This window comes from Pinus tabuliformis, chromosome 3_2 (genome assembly GCF_031772625.1).
Source record: "Pinus tabuliformis cultivar Carrire ecotype Pingquan chromosome 3_2, CPIR1, whole genome shotgun sequence".
Lineage (NCBI taxonomy): Eukaryota > Viridiplantae > Streptophyta > Pinopsida > Pinales > Pinaceae > Pinus > Pinus tabuliformis.
The window spans coordinates 1,104,882,348-1,104,899,743 of NC_142302.1; the positions used below are offsets into that span (position 1 = coordinate 1,104,882,348).

The 17,396-nt window shown below is 39.7% G+C and overlaps 1 protein-coding gene across 5 annotated transcripts in view; it reads right to left on the bottom strand.

Moving 5' to 3' along the window:
• Window positions 1-17,396, bottom strand: part of LOC149184527 (NagB/RpiA/CoA transferase-like superfamily protein) — an 81,358-nt gene that overhangs the window by 11,836 nt on the left and 52,126 nt on the right. For all 5 annotated transcript variants that reach the window (XM_089417571.1, XM_089417570.1, XM_089417566.1 and 2 more), the window contains 3 exons: window positions 16,318-16,422; window positions 16,128-16,230; window positions 15,922-16,047 (listed from right to left, as the gene is read on the bottom strand). In XM_089417571.1, coding sequence (XP_089273697.1) covers window positions 15,922-16,047; window positions 16,128-16,230; window positions 16,318-16,422 — 334 coding nt within the window. The remainder of the gene's footprint in view (window positions 1-15,921; window positions 16,048-16,127; window positions 16,231-16,317; window positions 16,423-17,396) is intronic.

A 17,396-nucleotide genomic window follows, 5' to 3' on the forward strand; every position in this document is an offset into this window, starting at 1 on the left:
TGAGATTTTGAAGACTTGGAGAGCATATTTGGATCAGGACCCGATGCAATTATAGATGCGAGAGTAATATTTTTGAAGTCCAGCTTATGGCCAAAGCGGAGCAAGAGGAGACGTGGCCGTCGGAGCTAAAACAGGGGACATTTCCGCTAAAAATAGCAGCACTGCACCTCAGGGGCTAACACTGGCTCCTTCTGGGGATGAAAGCCTTCTTGTGAGGTTTCAAGAACTGCAGACTACTGCCTTTCCAGTAACAACCAAAACAAACTTATTTCCTAGTGTTCCATTGGGCATGGAGTTTATTTGCATAGAAAACAAAAACTGAAAAAACCTATTACAATATTAAGGCCTTAAAGCCTCATATGAAGTAAAGTTTCAAAAACCGCCCATTGACTGGGCCATCAAAAACACCTTCACCCTCCAAACTGTGCAGAATGAAAGTATTGTTCATCTAAACTTGAGCAATAACAAACGGTCCCGTCCATAAGGCATCAAATTTACCATGGTTGCCCTTCTTTTCCTTCAATGCATCCCATTTGAGGACCCAGTTACCAACCTGAAAATTGTCCATTTTTGCCTTTCTATCAAAGGTTTCTTTGATCTTCTTCTGATGAATTCTTGACTTCTCAACCAATTGTTCTCTGATCTGTTGTAATTCAACCAAGTTACTCATTCTCCTCGCTATGTCATTCTCTTCATCCTGTTCTTCTGGATGTACAGCAATCTGATTGTAACTTGAAAACCCATCTAGGAAAGACATGACTCTAGCCCCTGAAACTTTTTGTAGCAAGTGTTCCATCGGTCCCGTCCATAAGGCATCAAATTTACCATGGTTGTCCTTCTTTTCCTTCAATGCATCCCATTTGAGGACCCAGTTACCAACCTGAAAATTGTCCATTTTTGCCTTTCTATCAAAGGTTTCTTTGATCTTCTTCTGATGAATTCTTGACTTCTCAACCAATTGTTCTCTGATCTGTTGTAACTCAACCAAGTTACTCATTCTCCTCGCTATGTCATTCTCTTCATCCTGTTCTTCTGGATGTACAGCAATCTGATTGTAACTTGAAAACCCATCTAGGAAAGACATGACTCTAGCCCCTGAAACTTTTTGTAGCAACTGTTCCATCTTAGGCAGGGGGTAGTTGTCTTTTTTAGAGCATTTGTTCAGATTCCTGAAGTCAACACAAAGCCTGATTTCTCCATTCTTCTTTCTTACTACCACAAGGTTAGCTATCCACTTTGAATACCTTAGGGGAACTATGATCTTGGCATCCAGCAGCTTCTTGATTTCCTTTTCAATCGAAGGCAATAAGAGAGGGCTGATAGGTCTTAATTTCTGCTTAAAAGGGATGGTGTTCTTCTCCAGTGAAATCTTACGCTGAATGATGTTGGTGTCATAGGTCTTAAGATCACTATATTCCCAAGCAAAAATATCAGCAAATTGTTTCATCAAGGTGCAATACTCGAAACTTTGGGCAGAAGACAAGTGAGTGGACAGATTTATGTACTTTGGATGGGCTGGACTCCCTACATTATGTTTATGAACAGCAGACTCATTTTCTTTTTTGGCAAGCTTATAAGGCACATCATTATGATCAAACAGCTTCTCTAGGGGCACCAATCCTTTAGGTATATGGTTATTAGGCTGTTGAACAATGTTGTCTTAACCAATCTCGTCCTTTAGCTTGGACTGGTTGCATTCTTCAATGGTTTTGTTTTCTTGGTCGATGTGCATTTCAGAAAATTCATCAACGACTTGTAAAAACCTATTAATTTCATCATTATCTTCAAAAACTTTCCAGTATTTGACATTGTCAGGGAGAGATGGTCTATATTTCACCTGAACTTCATAAGTCAATTTAGGAGGCAAAGGAGGAATAAACGTGCTAACAGACACAGCAAGGGAATCAGCAAGCTGGTTCTTCATTCTCGGGATGTAAGAAATGCTGAAAATATTAAAAGAGTCCTTGAGCTTCCATACCTCATCTCTGTATGCTTTCAGCCTTGGATGCTTTGCTTGGAAAGTTTTGTTGACCTGCTGAATGATAAGGTCTACATCTCCAAACACCTTCAGACCTTTGATGCCCGTTTCTTTAGCAGTGTTTAAGCCCAATATCAAGGCTTCGTACTCTGCTCTGTTATTTGGGACCTGAAAAGTTAACTTGAAAGATAAATGAATGCATTCTTGCGTGGGGGACACAAGGACTACACCTGCCCCTGCAGCTTCCTTAGAGCAAACTCCATCAAAGAACATGTCCCAAATTTGTGGGCCTTCTTTCTCTGTGATCTGGCAAACCGGTTTCTTAAGCTACATGGAGGCCAACTGGGATTCTTCAATCTGAAGAATACGGACTCCAAAACCAGTGTCGACAGCATATATGGGATGATTAGTGGGATTCCTTTCATCACTGATGATATAAGCCAACTGAGCTTCTCTGTATAATCTCCTATTCTCACCTCCAAAAACTGGGACAATAGCATAGGGCAGAACATTTTGCAATGTTCCACCTAATCTCTTGATCTAACCTCTGGAAAGCAACATGTCAAACTTGGGGGGTACATCTGCTACCACAATATCCATCATCATGCTCTTCATGGGCAGCTGAGACAAGGTGATGGCTAGGTCTTTGATTAATCCCAAACATTTCACTTTTCTAGAGTCAAAAGAAAACAGGTCATGATAAGACTTGGTAATGTCAAGACCCAACTCATCCATGACAGCCTTGGGCATTAGATTATGGCTGGCTCCTGTGTCCAGAAGGCAGTTGTGAAGGATTTTGTCATGAATAGTCAAAGAGACATAGAATGATGGGGAGTTGTCATCACAATTTTCAATCATTGGGCTGAGAACAATAGCTGGTTTGTCGTCTTGCAGATTTACATAGTCAGTGGAGGCTTGGATGGCTTTAGGCTCAAGGGCCTCGAGGATAGATCTCTTGAAGGACTCATTCTTCACTAGTTCAATCAGAGGTATAGGTATGCTTAGCTTCTGAATTTCTGATTCAAAACTGAAAGGAGAAGGAGACTTGTCAAGGCCTCTTACCTCGTAAGCTGGAGCTTTGAGGATGATGGGATCAACTGTCGGTCGTTTCTGCTTTTTAGCTTGTTGTATTGCAGGGACAGCTGCTCTCTGAACAGGAGTTTCCTTGGCATTATTTATCTTCGACCTCAGATTATATCTGTATTAATCCTCAGTTTGCAGAACAGCTTCACCATCCCACCTTGGCTGATATAGTCATTGAATAATGACAATTCATAGGCAGCTGAGGTCAAAAAGGAGGTACTACCTTTGTCTTCCAGACAATGGATCTCATCATCTTCTTCAAACTGCTCTTCTTCCATGACTACATTCTGAAAATGGGTCTTCACCCTTTGGTCTTCATTGGCATCTTTGCTTCTTTGCAGAATCTGCAACTGCTCATTAGCTCTTCTATATGGATTTGGATTTCTAGGAGCAAAGGTATTAAGAACTCTTCCTTTCCCAGAGTGCTGCTCAACCTTTAATTTGGAGATTTCCGAGGCTAATGACTCTATCATCTTGGTCATTTTATCTATCTTGGGATCTGAAGATGATGACGATTCACCCCTCTGTCTCCTTCTATCAACATTCCCCTTGAGCTTCTCTGCAACCACAATGTTTGATTCTACTTCCAAGGCTGCGTCCTGCATATCAGCCAAGGTAGCACATCGTCTCTCCCTCAACAGTAGACAAAAGTCAAAATTAAAGGCACTGGCATAGGTGAGTTTAGCAGAGGTAGTGGTGGGTTTTACTTCAGCTGGTATTTTGTTATACATGCAGTTAAACCTCTTATTAAAATCGGACAACAACTCACCATTTTCCGTCTTTAAGTTCCCAAACTCGGTGTGCTAGTAGAATAAATCCTTCTTATCCCCCCAATACTTTAGGAATGCATCATCTAAAGCCTCAATATCTACTATAGACCTTGGGGTCAGTTCTCTGAACCATTTTCTAGCCTCTCCATCTAGACTTTGGACAAAGACTCTCATCTATACATCATCTTCACTAATGTCTAGGTTCTCAACATAGCAATAGAATGATTCAAGATGTTCCTCAGCTGAAACACTTTCAGTTCCAGTGAACTTAGGCCTATACTTCTGATATTCTCCAGTAGGCATGGCATTCAAATGAGTGGGCAGTACTAGAGGTCCATACCTAGTAGCTATGATTCTTTCCATTTTGGTAGGTGCTTGTGGACCTGCCATAGCTGTGGTGGCTACAAGGGTACTAGAAGTCCGAATGACAGAGGGTTGAGGAGTGACTGATAGGACTAAAGGAGTATGATGGATAGGAAGAGAGGCTTCCTTTGGGCTTGCAACAAAAGGAGAACCTAAAGAATAAGGGGCTCTATGAGTCTCTGAGATTTTTTCTTCACTGCTAGTATTAGATGCTATACTCTCAACATGTATTTGTTCTATTACAGGATTTTCTTGAAGAGATATAGAATATTGTTTAGAACTACCTGAACCTGTTGCTCCTTTCTGCAACGCCTTTCTTTCTTTGATGATTCTTTCAGGAATAGGTATTGGGTCAGCTTGTGGCCTCCGAGGATCTCCGAGTATGCCTCACAAACTGAGCCAGAACTATGAAGTGGAGTCGCCAAGAGGTTCGTCCTCCAATAGAGTCGCCAGATAGATGCTTACAACCCAAATAGTGTCCAGACTTTGTCTATCATCAAAGCTCGATCTGTGTTGTCCCCCAGGGAAGCTGAGCTTCAGTCTCCTCTCCCCGACAACGGCGCCAATTATGTTAGCACTCCAAGAAGCTCTCCTAGGTTGTAGCTCGGAGACGCCTGGAAACATATAAATCTTCAATATCGTTCTCTGAACTAATGGAATGGATTGGGGTTTGGATCAAGTCAGATGACTGTTTCAACTCTATTTTCACTCAAAATATGCATGAACACCCTCAGCTTGACAAGGCTTTCAACCACTAATGCTCAATAGTTTATAGATTCAACGAATAGATGAAGAATCCTGACTATACCAGCAGATACATACATAACACATATGAATGGCTAGCTATAGAAAGTAAATGAAGCTTACAAATCTAATTTGTCAAAGCAGAGATAAGATGACAATTATCTGGCATTTGACAGAGAAGAAAACATGAATAACCCATTCAAGTACAAGCTTAGAACAGAGGGAAAGATGGCGATTGAACGTATAACAGTGAAAGAATCTTGTATTACTAGAATGAAGATAAGACGCTGAGAGGAGCAAAGTCTCCACAGTCTCCAAAAGTTGAACCCCTGATACTTCTAACTTTCAGCCATTTATAGGCTTTTTACAATGCTCTTAAGCTCTCTGAGGCTCGAGGTGTCTTAATCTATCCCCTCTAGCTTCTAACTACTTGATGCCATGATTAGATAGACATGAGCCAGAGGTCTCTTTTTCTAACAACACAGTAACCATGTTCTGGTAATTTTGCCGCGCTATCAGGTAGCTCGCTCGTGCCAACGATGCTCCATGATCACTTCTGTTGGCTCGGTTGCATCGTGCTGTGGCTTTTTCCCCTTCCGGCCATCTGTCTCCCGGCCTCTGTCCGCTTGAATCCCTCTTCTAGCATTAGCAATCATTGCTAAACGCTTCTAAGGATGGTGGCCACTTGTACTGTAACGGAATGGGTCTTCGAGCCTTTGAAATCATTTCTAATACCAAAAACAATTGTTTTCTGTTTTACACAGAGAAACGCTGCAACACTGTGAAATTCCGCCAAAACATTGTTCATTCCGGACTTCAAAAGTCCTTAAATACAGTCTATTCCTCTATTGGGTCCATCCTCATCGCTATCGCAAGTCGCTTCGGCCTTGCTCCTTTGTATTTTAAAAATACATTAAAAATCATGAAAATAACGTGAAAATTGGCTCCCTCCGGACTTCAAATATTATATATTTCCCTTCACGAACCCTTTCGGGTCCGGGTCTTATCGCATCGGCGTTGTTTCTTTGTATTTCGTTAAATAACGAAATATGTGAAAATACATTAAAAAACGCCTTTCAGCGGATCTCAAAATCTATGCAATAATGTTTATATAGCCATCGGGTCCGGCTAATCGCATCGCATACATGTATGGGTATAGGCCCCGCTCCATAATGTTTCTCCGATTGCGATATCGCGATGCGATTAGTCGCAATCGCATATCGCGATAGCCCCGGGCTGTTGTAAGCGCTCTATTGTGGTTGCCGATTGCGATGTTGCCGATCAAATCTAGACCGTTGATTGGCCAGATCTGACAGCTATTGTGCCTTCACTTGTTTATGCCTCTGATACTCTGTTTTTCATTGTTTTTACGTGTTTTTGGCCTCCCGATAGTGTTTCTCCGCCATTCTAAGGGCTCTTCTCATGCGATTGTTTTGATCTTTGGCATGATTTTACGAGATTTTGAAGACTTAGAGAGCATATTTGGATCCATTTGGATCAGGACCCGATGCAATTATAGATGCGAGAGTAATATTTTTGAAGTCCGGCTTATGGCCAAAGCGAAGCAAGAGGAGACGTGGCCGTCAGAGCTAAAACAGGGGACATTTCCGCTAAAAATAGCAGCACTGCACCTCAGGGGCTAACAGGGACCATAGTCAAAAATTACTTACAAAGGTCAAGAATGCCAAGGCTACAAAACAAAAATTACAACAAGAAAAGGAATCTCTCGAGAGGAAGTTCAGTGAGTATCTATGAAAGAAGGAAGAAGAAAATTTGCGCTTAAAAGACATTAATCAAAGGTTATTAAAACAAATCAAAGGTTTAAAAGATGAAAAGGTTGAATGTCAAAACACTAAACATAAGGTTGATGAATAAAAAATTGAAGAACTATTACGTCTTAGAAATCACAATCAAAGTCTACTAACTCAAATTAAGAAACTAAAGAACGATAAGAAATCATTGAAAACAAACTAGAAGAACTTATCACGAAGGAAATATCGAAGTCCTCAAATGCGATAGTCCAAATTGAAGAAAAAGGAATGAATATTGATCCAGCAAATACTACAACACAAGATAATGACAAACCAGTGGAAGAAAAAACATATTCAGATGTTGCAGTTCAAAATGAAAGAGATTTCAAGTGAAGATCCAACAATTGACCAAGCAACTTCCATACCTAACGGACATCAGATACTTCAAGTAAATCAAGAAATCGACACAACAAAGTTAAGGGGAAATCAGATCACAAGAACTCCTTATCTACACTCGAATCACAAGAATAGACATCTCAATCAATTTGCGCATTTGTATCACTTGGAACAAAAACAAAAGACTTATGCTTCAAAGAATAATGATATTAGCACAATCTAGTCTGACAATAACAATTTATCCTAGCTACCAAGTAATTACAAAGTTCCACAGAAGATTGATTTAGGATGGTCAAATTCTTTCTCAGTTCGACAATTTTATTTATCACTCAGAGGACCTTATCATCTTGTATCAACGAAGATGACAAATCGAAGAATTCCTAAAGATGTGAATAGATTACAAAGACAAAGAACAGATGATATGCCTTGTCAGTAATAAGCTTTGAGGACAAAGCTTTTTGAAGAGGAAGGCAATGTTATGAATAAAATATATATATAAATAATTAAAATAATATAAATTGTAATAGTCATAAATAATGATTAATTAACTAGTGTTTAGTATTGAAGAGGCACGTCTCCAACGATATGACCGTTTGTGAAGAGGTACCTGCGTAGGTATATAAGTAGGCCCTCACCCTCATTTGTAATCATCTCATATCAATTCTTTTATATAATATTCAATATATACTTATCATCCTCAATGGATGTCTTCATGTACCAAGTGTTCTAAAGATTATTGCAGAGTATAAACTTTGTTTGTTACAACCCTAGCCAATCTCTTCTCTCTAATTCGTAGCATAATCTTTGTGGCCTCATCCATCTATTTTATGGCATCAAAGGCTTTTGTGGCTAAATCTGTGGCAGCGAGGCATTTAAGGAATTTGTTTAGGCGGCGAATTAGTACCTGACCATCATTTGAAACAGCGGACCTTCTTCAACCACTTATCTATGGCAACGCAAGGATTTTGAAGTCGTGTAACAAGCGGATTGTTGATTTTTCAGGGACCTTCTAAACTAATAATTATTTCTTATGGTTTCTTAAGTTAATCTTTTTTTGCATTCACATTCATCATAAAACAATGACAGAAAAGATAACAATAATAGAATCATAAAGAGATACCCAAACAAGAAGCACAATATTTGCCGTTGGAAAACCCATTTGCAGGAAAAAGCCAACAACCTTTTTCTTAGAGAAATTCTTCAGTTCAACAAGAGATACATCTAGTTCTTCTAGTCAAATTCAAAAAGAAATTCTTCAGTTCAACAAGAGATACATCTAGTTCTTCTAGTCAAATTCAAAATCAAACTAACCAACAATACAACCCTTGTCAGACTTGGTCAAATTGCCCTCTTGTCAAGTCATAAGGTTGCCCAACAAACTCTCCATGATTTTATCTACTATGGTCGAATTTTGACCTTTTTTTGCACGCAAAAAACTCGGACTTGTTGCGAGAAGCGCCCAGAAACTTCACATGTGCGAAATTGCAAAAGGATGTCACACGTGCAAGGACAAACAATAGAGAGAAACATGGTCAACTACTAGAGGACTTCAACCTTTTTCTTTTTCCTCTTCTTCACTTGATGAACAGAGAGATGCTAGTCCGTGATCTAAAATTGTGCTTGGAGGAGAAGGTTGAATACCTTGTATATAGAACTCTGGCTGGTCGAATGTGTGTTGTTACCCACTAAAAGTGGGTGACCCCATTGGAGAATTTTTTCTCCTAGATTTGTCTTCAGTAACAGCCCCTAACAGCTGCCAATTTGCTGATGTATTGTGCCATTTGATCTCTGCTCCCTGAGCCAATCATATGTTGTTAATTTTGGTATGTTTTATGCTTAAGAGCAATTTACTTCAATTTCTTATTTGCCCAATATCAATTTCCAGTTTAGCAATCACATCAGCATGATAGTAAAATGCAGATAGAACATAAACATAACCAGTGGAAGAAAAGCCAAGACAAGAGGACACAAGTGTGGCACCAGCCAAGGATAAACCCCAATGTGGGGAAACCCTTGATCAATTCTCTTCTTATAATCTTCAATAGTTCAGCAAAGAGAGAGAGATAGTACAAATATACAAATCTGATATTTTATGACAGCAACAGCAAACCCCAACCAACAAAGTCAAAGCTGGTCAAACAAGTCATATTTGACCTTAATTCAGCTTGGTCAAAGCCCAATCAACTCGGCTCCAACAGCAAGAAGAAGCAGCCAAAAACAATCTGAAAATCCCAATCAAATGATGGTCAACTGCAATCAAACCTGTGGCCAACCCTAGCACAGTCAACACTAGTCAACGCAGGGTCAAAGTGGGGTCAAAGAGGTTGTCCAGAACTGCGGCCTGCCAAGGAGAGGCAGTGTAACCCAATCTGCAATCAAGAAGAGTCAACGCCAGTCAAACCCTGTCCAAATAGCCTTCCTGCAGCTTCGGTCAACACAGCCCTAAACAGAAAACAGTCTCCTTCCGTTCACACATGTGAGAGAAGTTGCTCTAGAAATGCGTACCCAAACAAGGGAGGAAAGAGAAGGATGTAAGGATGAGATGGTGAAATAATGCCATGAGGTCTCCTCCTTTTATATGCAACGTTGAGGTTAAGTTGGGGGTGAAAATCATTGTTTTGCATGTTGGCCGACATGGATGAATTGTCAACAATATAAATAAATTCATATCTCCATATATACATGTCGGAATCGAATGATCCTTAGATCAATCCTACACCTCTCGGAGAGAGGAATTCAAGAAAAATATCAGCTGCCATAAATAAGGTGACCCATATGGAGTTTGGCCCTAGTTGCCAATTTTAACATATGTCCCCTCGCCTATCTGTCTATAGCATATGTTTGAAGGTGGGCAATCCATTCTTAAACATATGTTTTACATTATGCAATCAAGTGTTTATGCTTGTTTTTCCTTGGGCATATTGGGCATGGATTATTGGATGAATTGGAAGAAGGGTGGGTTTTTTACTATAATTTTGTTCCCTCACCTTAAATGGGGGGTTAATCCTCAACCCTAGTCCTATCTCCCCTATTGGCCTATGGCTTTAGGAAGACCACAAATCTAGGAGAATTTTTTCTCTTAGATTTGTCTTCAGCCAGCAACCCCTAATAGCCACCAGTGTAGCTGATGTATTGCCATTTGATCTCCGCTCCCTGAGCCAGTCACATGTCCCCTCGCCCATCTGTCGAGAGCATATCTTTGAAGGTGGGCAATCCAATCTTAAAGGTATGTTTTTCATTATGCAATCGGGTGTTTATGCTTGTTTTTCCTTAAGGCATATTGGACATGGATTATTGGGTGACTTGGAAGAAGGAAGGGTTTTGACTATAATTTTGTTCCCTCACCTTAAATGGGGGGTTAATCCTCAACCCTAGTCTTGTGGGATCTCCCCTATTGGCCTATGGCTTCGGGAAGGGCACTACCTGGAAAACCTTGATTTTGGTAGCGTGGTCCTATTTTCCTAATCCACATTTTTCACTCCCCTCCACACATTACAAGCTTTATTCATCATTTTCCCCCTCTAGGTCCACATGACCATTGGGCCCACAACGCACTGGTATACCCCCTCCCCTTGTCCACATGTTTGGGTCAGGCCTGTAAATGTTGCCTCGAAGGCTAATGCAACTAAGAGAATGCTAAAAGCATATCATGGCCACAAGCAAGAAACATAAGAAAAGAATATTATAAAATGCAAAATATGGTCAATACATTAAAATAGCACGTGGGAAGAAGCCAAACATGAGCTCTACCCCTTATCATTATGGCCATCACCAATCCTTGGTGGTAAATGAACTGCCCCACCTTAAGGTGGGTAATAATTACTTATATCATACACATCATGCTCTCATCTCCTGGAGTCCCAAATAGTAATACAAAGAAAAAATCAAGAAAAGGCAAAAGGCAAATGAAGAAGGGTGGAAAATAAATTCTAGGGTAACTCATGTATCCATGATTGCTCCCTCTTGCATCTATACACCCAAATATGTGGACATCCTTCATCATTACCATCCTTGAACCCATGGCATCTGACTTTGAGAGCCTTGTGTCCCTATTCATCTCATCATTATTCACATCACCCCTATCAATTGAAGGATGTACCTTGGACTTGTCTTTCCCCTTAGGCACTGGGAACACCTAATAAGGTTGTTTATTAGCCACTCCTACCTAAGGCGGGGTAGCACTATTACAAGCCTAAAGCTCCAAATTTGAAATGGAAACTCATTATGAAGTCTCTATGTGCCCTTGATTAACAAGTTTGGTTCACTTAGATACACTAATGAATTATTGTACCTGATGGTGAGGAAGAGCATTGGATCTTATATGTAATTGGTAGGCAGTTTCATCATGGACTGAGCAACTTAAATGGGGCCCATGCCCACCATAGGCTCATATTGACACCCCTAGGGGATCGATTGAGAGTCGTGGGACTCCATCATGTGTCAGAGCATCATTTCATGCCATGGGCACCTTTAGCACCTTCAACAGTTTGTTCATTGCCCCCCATTATTCGCGAGATGATGCACTTGGACTAGCGTGCCCCGGCCAGCGTAGCATGATGATGGTTGTTGATCCAAGGCCCAGAGGAGGTTTGTCTCACCTTTGAGACATGGGAGGGCAGGCACCATTGTCAAAGCCCTCATTTGGAGCATTGTACAGGATTTTCTTTTATCTGGAGACCAAGCTTATTTTTAGCACATGATTATATAATTTTGGGGGCTCATTCGGCTAATTTGATTTAGAGAGATTCATATAAATGGAAATGAGCCTCATTTGTGAGAACTCATCATCATCACTTGAATTTTTCTCTTGTAAAGGAACTCGCACTATTTCTTTGGAAGCTACTGAAGTTTCTTGGATGCACTCTCATATTTGGAGCTGATTTTTTATCTTGTCTTGGAGCTACTTCTTGAATATGGATGGATATATTGCATGATTATCTTGTAAGTTCTTTTGTTGATGAAATCTCTTGAAAATGTCGAATGTATGTAATTGTTGCAACTAATGTAAATGTTATTGTGCCCTAATTTTGTTGAAGAAATTTTTGGAAGTTATTTGGTTGGCTCTTTCATATGTTACTCATGATATAACATGCAACGAATGTTTCTAGCGACGAAATCTTATTTTTCTTCACAAAACTCTATAATCTAATAGTGGGTAATTGTTGAAGATTGGTAGCTAAGGCATCAACGTTTAACCTCCTTGACGACAAATTTTGCCAATCTAACACATCTAGGGCTCCATAACCCAAAGGACTAGGCACTAGTCCAAGGATTTCAGTGATCAAGCTCCTCTTTCTCCATATTTTCTCACCCTAAATTTCGATCCCCTAAAGGTAGGGTGGAAATCTAGGGCTTGCAACAAAATTTTAGGGAGGTGATTTTTCAGGAATCCAAGGGTGCAAACATCAAGCTCAGGGTCTAGTCTACCTATGCTCCAAGTTTGGTGGGCATTCGCCCGAGTTTCATCCATAAAATATCTTGCCCTAGGTGCTACTCTAAGAGGGAAAACCTAGGTCTTTCTCTCTCACCTTGGGGACATCTTTGCGAGTTGTATGAGTTTAGTATTCATTGGAATAAATCATAAAAAGCCCTTTCTTTTCTCGGGTCTTGACCTTGTGAATACATATTACCATCGAGATACCTCAAAACCCTAGGTCTTGCGCCTTCTTTTCTAGGTTTTTCCTAGAGAGCAGTTTGCTTCTTTAAAGCCTCGTACCTTCATTGAGCCTCTCTTCCAATGAGCTCTAGCTCCATCACCTTGAACCTTCAAACCTAGAACATCTATCATAGGTGATCACAATCATATCGGGAGTCCTCCCATCCATGAAATTTTGAAAAAAGCAAGGAACTTTGGTTGTGGTGACAGTGGGCCATTGTCCCATTGTTGTCACTTAGTCTAGTAGTTGTCCTGTAGGTTTTCTTCACATAGGGCCCTGCTAGATTTTGTGGTAACAGGTGCCTCTCTAACTAGGGCCTACTTGACTAGGAGGGTCGACTTGAAAACTTTTGGAGCCAAAAATTAAATTTGAAAATTCGAAGTTTCTCTTTTGAAAATGACATGAAGAACATATCTTCCATTTTTCATTATGTACATTTCAAGGGCTAAAATTCTAATTATGAAGACCAACCATAGCTACAAAAGTCAACACTCCCTCTTAGCTAAGGAGGTATTCATAATGACTATCTAGATGTTCCCTTGTTGACAAATTTCTCTAAGAAAAGGTTATAAGAATTCATCATCAACGTCAACATCACTTAATTACATGGTCAACAACTTTGACTCATGGTAAATCAACAGCGTCAACTAGTTGCCATAATTCTGATCGGTACCTCTAACCTATGGTGCACCATAATCCTGGTTAGCACTCCTAACACATGGTACATCATTAGCATCAACTAGTCACCATAATTCTAGTCCCTCTGACACATGGTATGCAGACTAGTCTCAATTCACCATCATCCTGCTCAATATCTTTGACTCGTGGTGAATCTCCAAAGGCCTCACTCTTCATGAGTAATTACGAGCCTAATGCCAAATGTGCTCACTCAACCTATCTAGAAAGTTTGATCCTGATGTTGAAAGGCACCCACTCAACTGAGTGATTTTGGGCCACTATGACCATTCTTCCTAATTTTGGTCATCATACATGACATAGGAAGAATGATTGTCCTATGTTGGACCATTCTCCCTAATTCCGGTCAACACACTTGACATAGGGAGAATGTTTTTCCCTAATGTTATCACATCAACGCTCCAGACTATTCTCTTGGCCAATCTGACCTAGAGAGAATGATTGTCCTTGATGTTACAATTTCATCACTCCCTCTTGCTGAGAGATACATGCTCAATCATTCAAGCTTGTCCTCGAAGTATACAGACTTCATTTTGGGATAGAGGCTTTGTCAACAATCTGCTTGACTGTAGAATAGTACTAGAACCATACTGCTCCCTTTTGTACCATGTCTTGGTACTAGATCTCATTGTGCTTTGACCTATCATCATGGTCATCACCTACACTTGATCAAACAATCTTGCAAGTAGTTTCTAAAGCCATATTGCTTCACAACTTGCCAACCAAGCTGCAATATACTCGGCTTCTACAATACTGAGTGCAACAGATGTATGCTTCCTGCTCATCCAAGAAATCATAACGGATCCCAAACTGAAGCAATATCCTGATGAACTCTTTTTGTCTTCTGCACTCTCTGCCCAATATGAATCTGTGAATCCCTATAGTTGTACTTTACTTTAGAGACATATCTCAACCTAATCACCTTCCTTTACTAATCCATCACCATGGCTATTTTCTGGTACTGGAATTAGGAAATTTACAACTTTTAGCCATGTAAAAATATTGAGTAACCAAGAATACCAGGCAAGGGATCTAGCTTTTGGTATAAATTTTAGATATTGTAAGTTTAAATTCATTAAGTGCATTCGCCATGCCCTTCTACTTCGGAAAAGGTTTGTGGCCTGTTGCAAATTTATTTGATCCCGCCACACATTTATACAATTATAAATAAATGTGGGGAGCAGGAAGAGTGATCTGGACTTACGCAGGAATGCAACAGAATACAGACATAAACATAAACACAGAGATGCAGCAAGAATAAAACTTCATTTCATTAATATCAAAGAATTGAAAGATGCTTACATACAGAATGGAAGTAAACTAGCTCGGGCGATGGTAGCTTATCTCTAAGAAGAGATGTGGCAGCTACATGCCTCTAAACTGTATTACAATGAAGCTCAAGGGACTTTTTATTATTGAGCAACAAGGGGAAACCCTAAACAACCAAAACCCTAACCCTAGGAGATGGAACGGCAAGAGTTTGTGGGCCCCATTAGGGTTAGTTGGGCAACCAACTTCCTGGGGTCATAACTTGGTCATATGATCTCCATTTGGCACGTATGATACCTCTTAGAAAAATCTCTCCGAGTACTATAGGATTTGCAGCAGAGCTCTACCTATGGCTACGCCCTTGTTGCAAACCTCAAAAAACCGTCGTTTAGGGGGTCAAAACAACTCTGGAAGTTCATGACCCGAAAAAACTGCTAAAAATAGTAAATGCTGCTATAATCAAGTAAACTAATGAAACCGATTGGCGATATAGGTGGAATAGGCGGGTGGCCACCAATATTCACCTAGATCAAAGAGTTATGCATAACAGTTTAAGTTTAATAGTATATCCCCATTCAGTTCTTGATGAATGTCTATGGCAAGGAATGATGACAAATTAACAATTATTCCTACAAATGTGAAAAGCACCACTTACATAGTAATTAAAGGATATGTAAAGCAGGGAGGGTAATAAACATCTGAGCGAACTACTCATTCCTATATTGTCATGCTTCCTGTCCATAAAGACAGCTGTGAAGGCACTGAAATCAAACAGCACCTCTAACGAAATTACTAGAGGATGTGTGGGTCATCATAGGACAATAAATACCAAATACATCTGTATGTCCAAAAAGGCATGTCCCTATAATGTGACATATCTTCCCTGCAGAGATAACTGCCAATGTGGTAAATGCAAACAGCACATGCTATACATTTATGAACGATACAAACACTTCTGCACGTCCAATAATGCATCTCTATGCTGTCATGCATCCAGTCCATAAAGACAGCACTTGTTATGTTGTTAGCATCAATAGATGTTTTTATTGTTCATTAGTGGATATTAAATATTTCCTCTTCTTTATTCCCATATGACAAAGCCATAATGTCCAAAGGTAGCAGTTTAGCAAATGCCCTATCATCAAAAAACAGATCCAGACAAGTCGTTGACAAAGGAATCAGATTATCAAGCTTCAAACAAATATGCAAGCTACCTTGTGTGAGGCAGCCAGTACAACAAATGGAACTGCATGTCGATGAGCTGCAAGTGCAACCATATGAAGTCCTACTGGTGCTATGACTCCACCATTGGCCATGACAGCATGAGCACCTACCATGACCTTCACATCAAAGTAAATATTGTAAATAGTATCAGTAATATATCATTTCATTAACAGAAGTCATAAATGTAATCACTCACCATGTTCACACGTGATATCATAGCAAAGACAGCTGAATCAGTAATCACTGTTGTTCGCAAATCTTTTGCAACGAGCTCTTTAGCAAGGGCATGTCCTTGATATCTGCAATGTGTAACCTTCACATTGATTATTTATTGGAGTAGAAATTCATTTTTGCATTTGGACTTCGTAAAAAGACACAGTTTATACCTAGGAGCACCCTCTGCAATGAAAACTTGAAAAGATCTCTTTTTCTTGGCCTCGCAGAGAAATTGCATCACTGTCCTTGAGTGTCCTAAAGTTAATATCACCTCGCTAAAATCGCAGAACATAATTTATTAATCAGTAGTAGGCAATCTGTAAGACACATTCTTCGAAAAAATAATATACACTTATCTAAATGAAATCCATTTTACAAATGGCTATAAATTTAGCAACTATCCAGAACTAATAAAGAAAACCCACACATCACAAATACTCGTTGCTCAACATCCAGTAAACTATAATATCCAAGGATCTAGTAGCATTTTTTATGCGTGTGTGGTAGGTTAGGACTTTTCAAATTACTTTACAGAATTCAAAGGACAAAATCCTCCTCCAAATGAAACACGACAATAAAGTAATCAATACAAAACATCTTCAATAGGTAACATAAGAGGAATGACAACTTTCCGTATTTTTAGTAGCATACACACCTTAATACTCCATAACTTAAAAGAATACAAACATACAGATACACATTTAGGTATGACCAGAAAAATTGTTTTACTTGAAAATATGTTATAAAAAATGAATTGCATTCAAAGAAACCTCTAAACTAGGCTTAGGTGTTCATAAACCGTGCCTGCCAATTATGATTTAGGAATGTTCATGTACTCTGCATGTCTACAGTGTTCTCGTTGTTCCTCATCTTCACTGGAAAGGGGTCATTTTAGGGGACAAATAGATGATACTACGCAGAGGCAGGAGTGTGTTAAACATGATCAGACTGAAAAACAAGGAGCTTTCAACAGGAAACTACTCTGTTCAACTTGAAAGACGATTAAGCTTTGAGAACAGATCTGGCTATATAGATCTCAGCCAGAATCGAAATTTTTAAGAAACATGTAAATATTTTTCAGCTCAGGGCCAAAGAGACATGATAGCTCTCCGTGCTTACGTAGGGAGACAACCTGTCTGACCATCCTTTGGCTCCATGATGTATCATTCTTGATATACATTTATCTTGATTGATAATGAAATATATGACGCATCTCTTCCCTCCCAAAGAAAAAAAAAACACCTTGAAA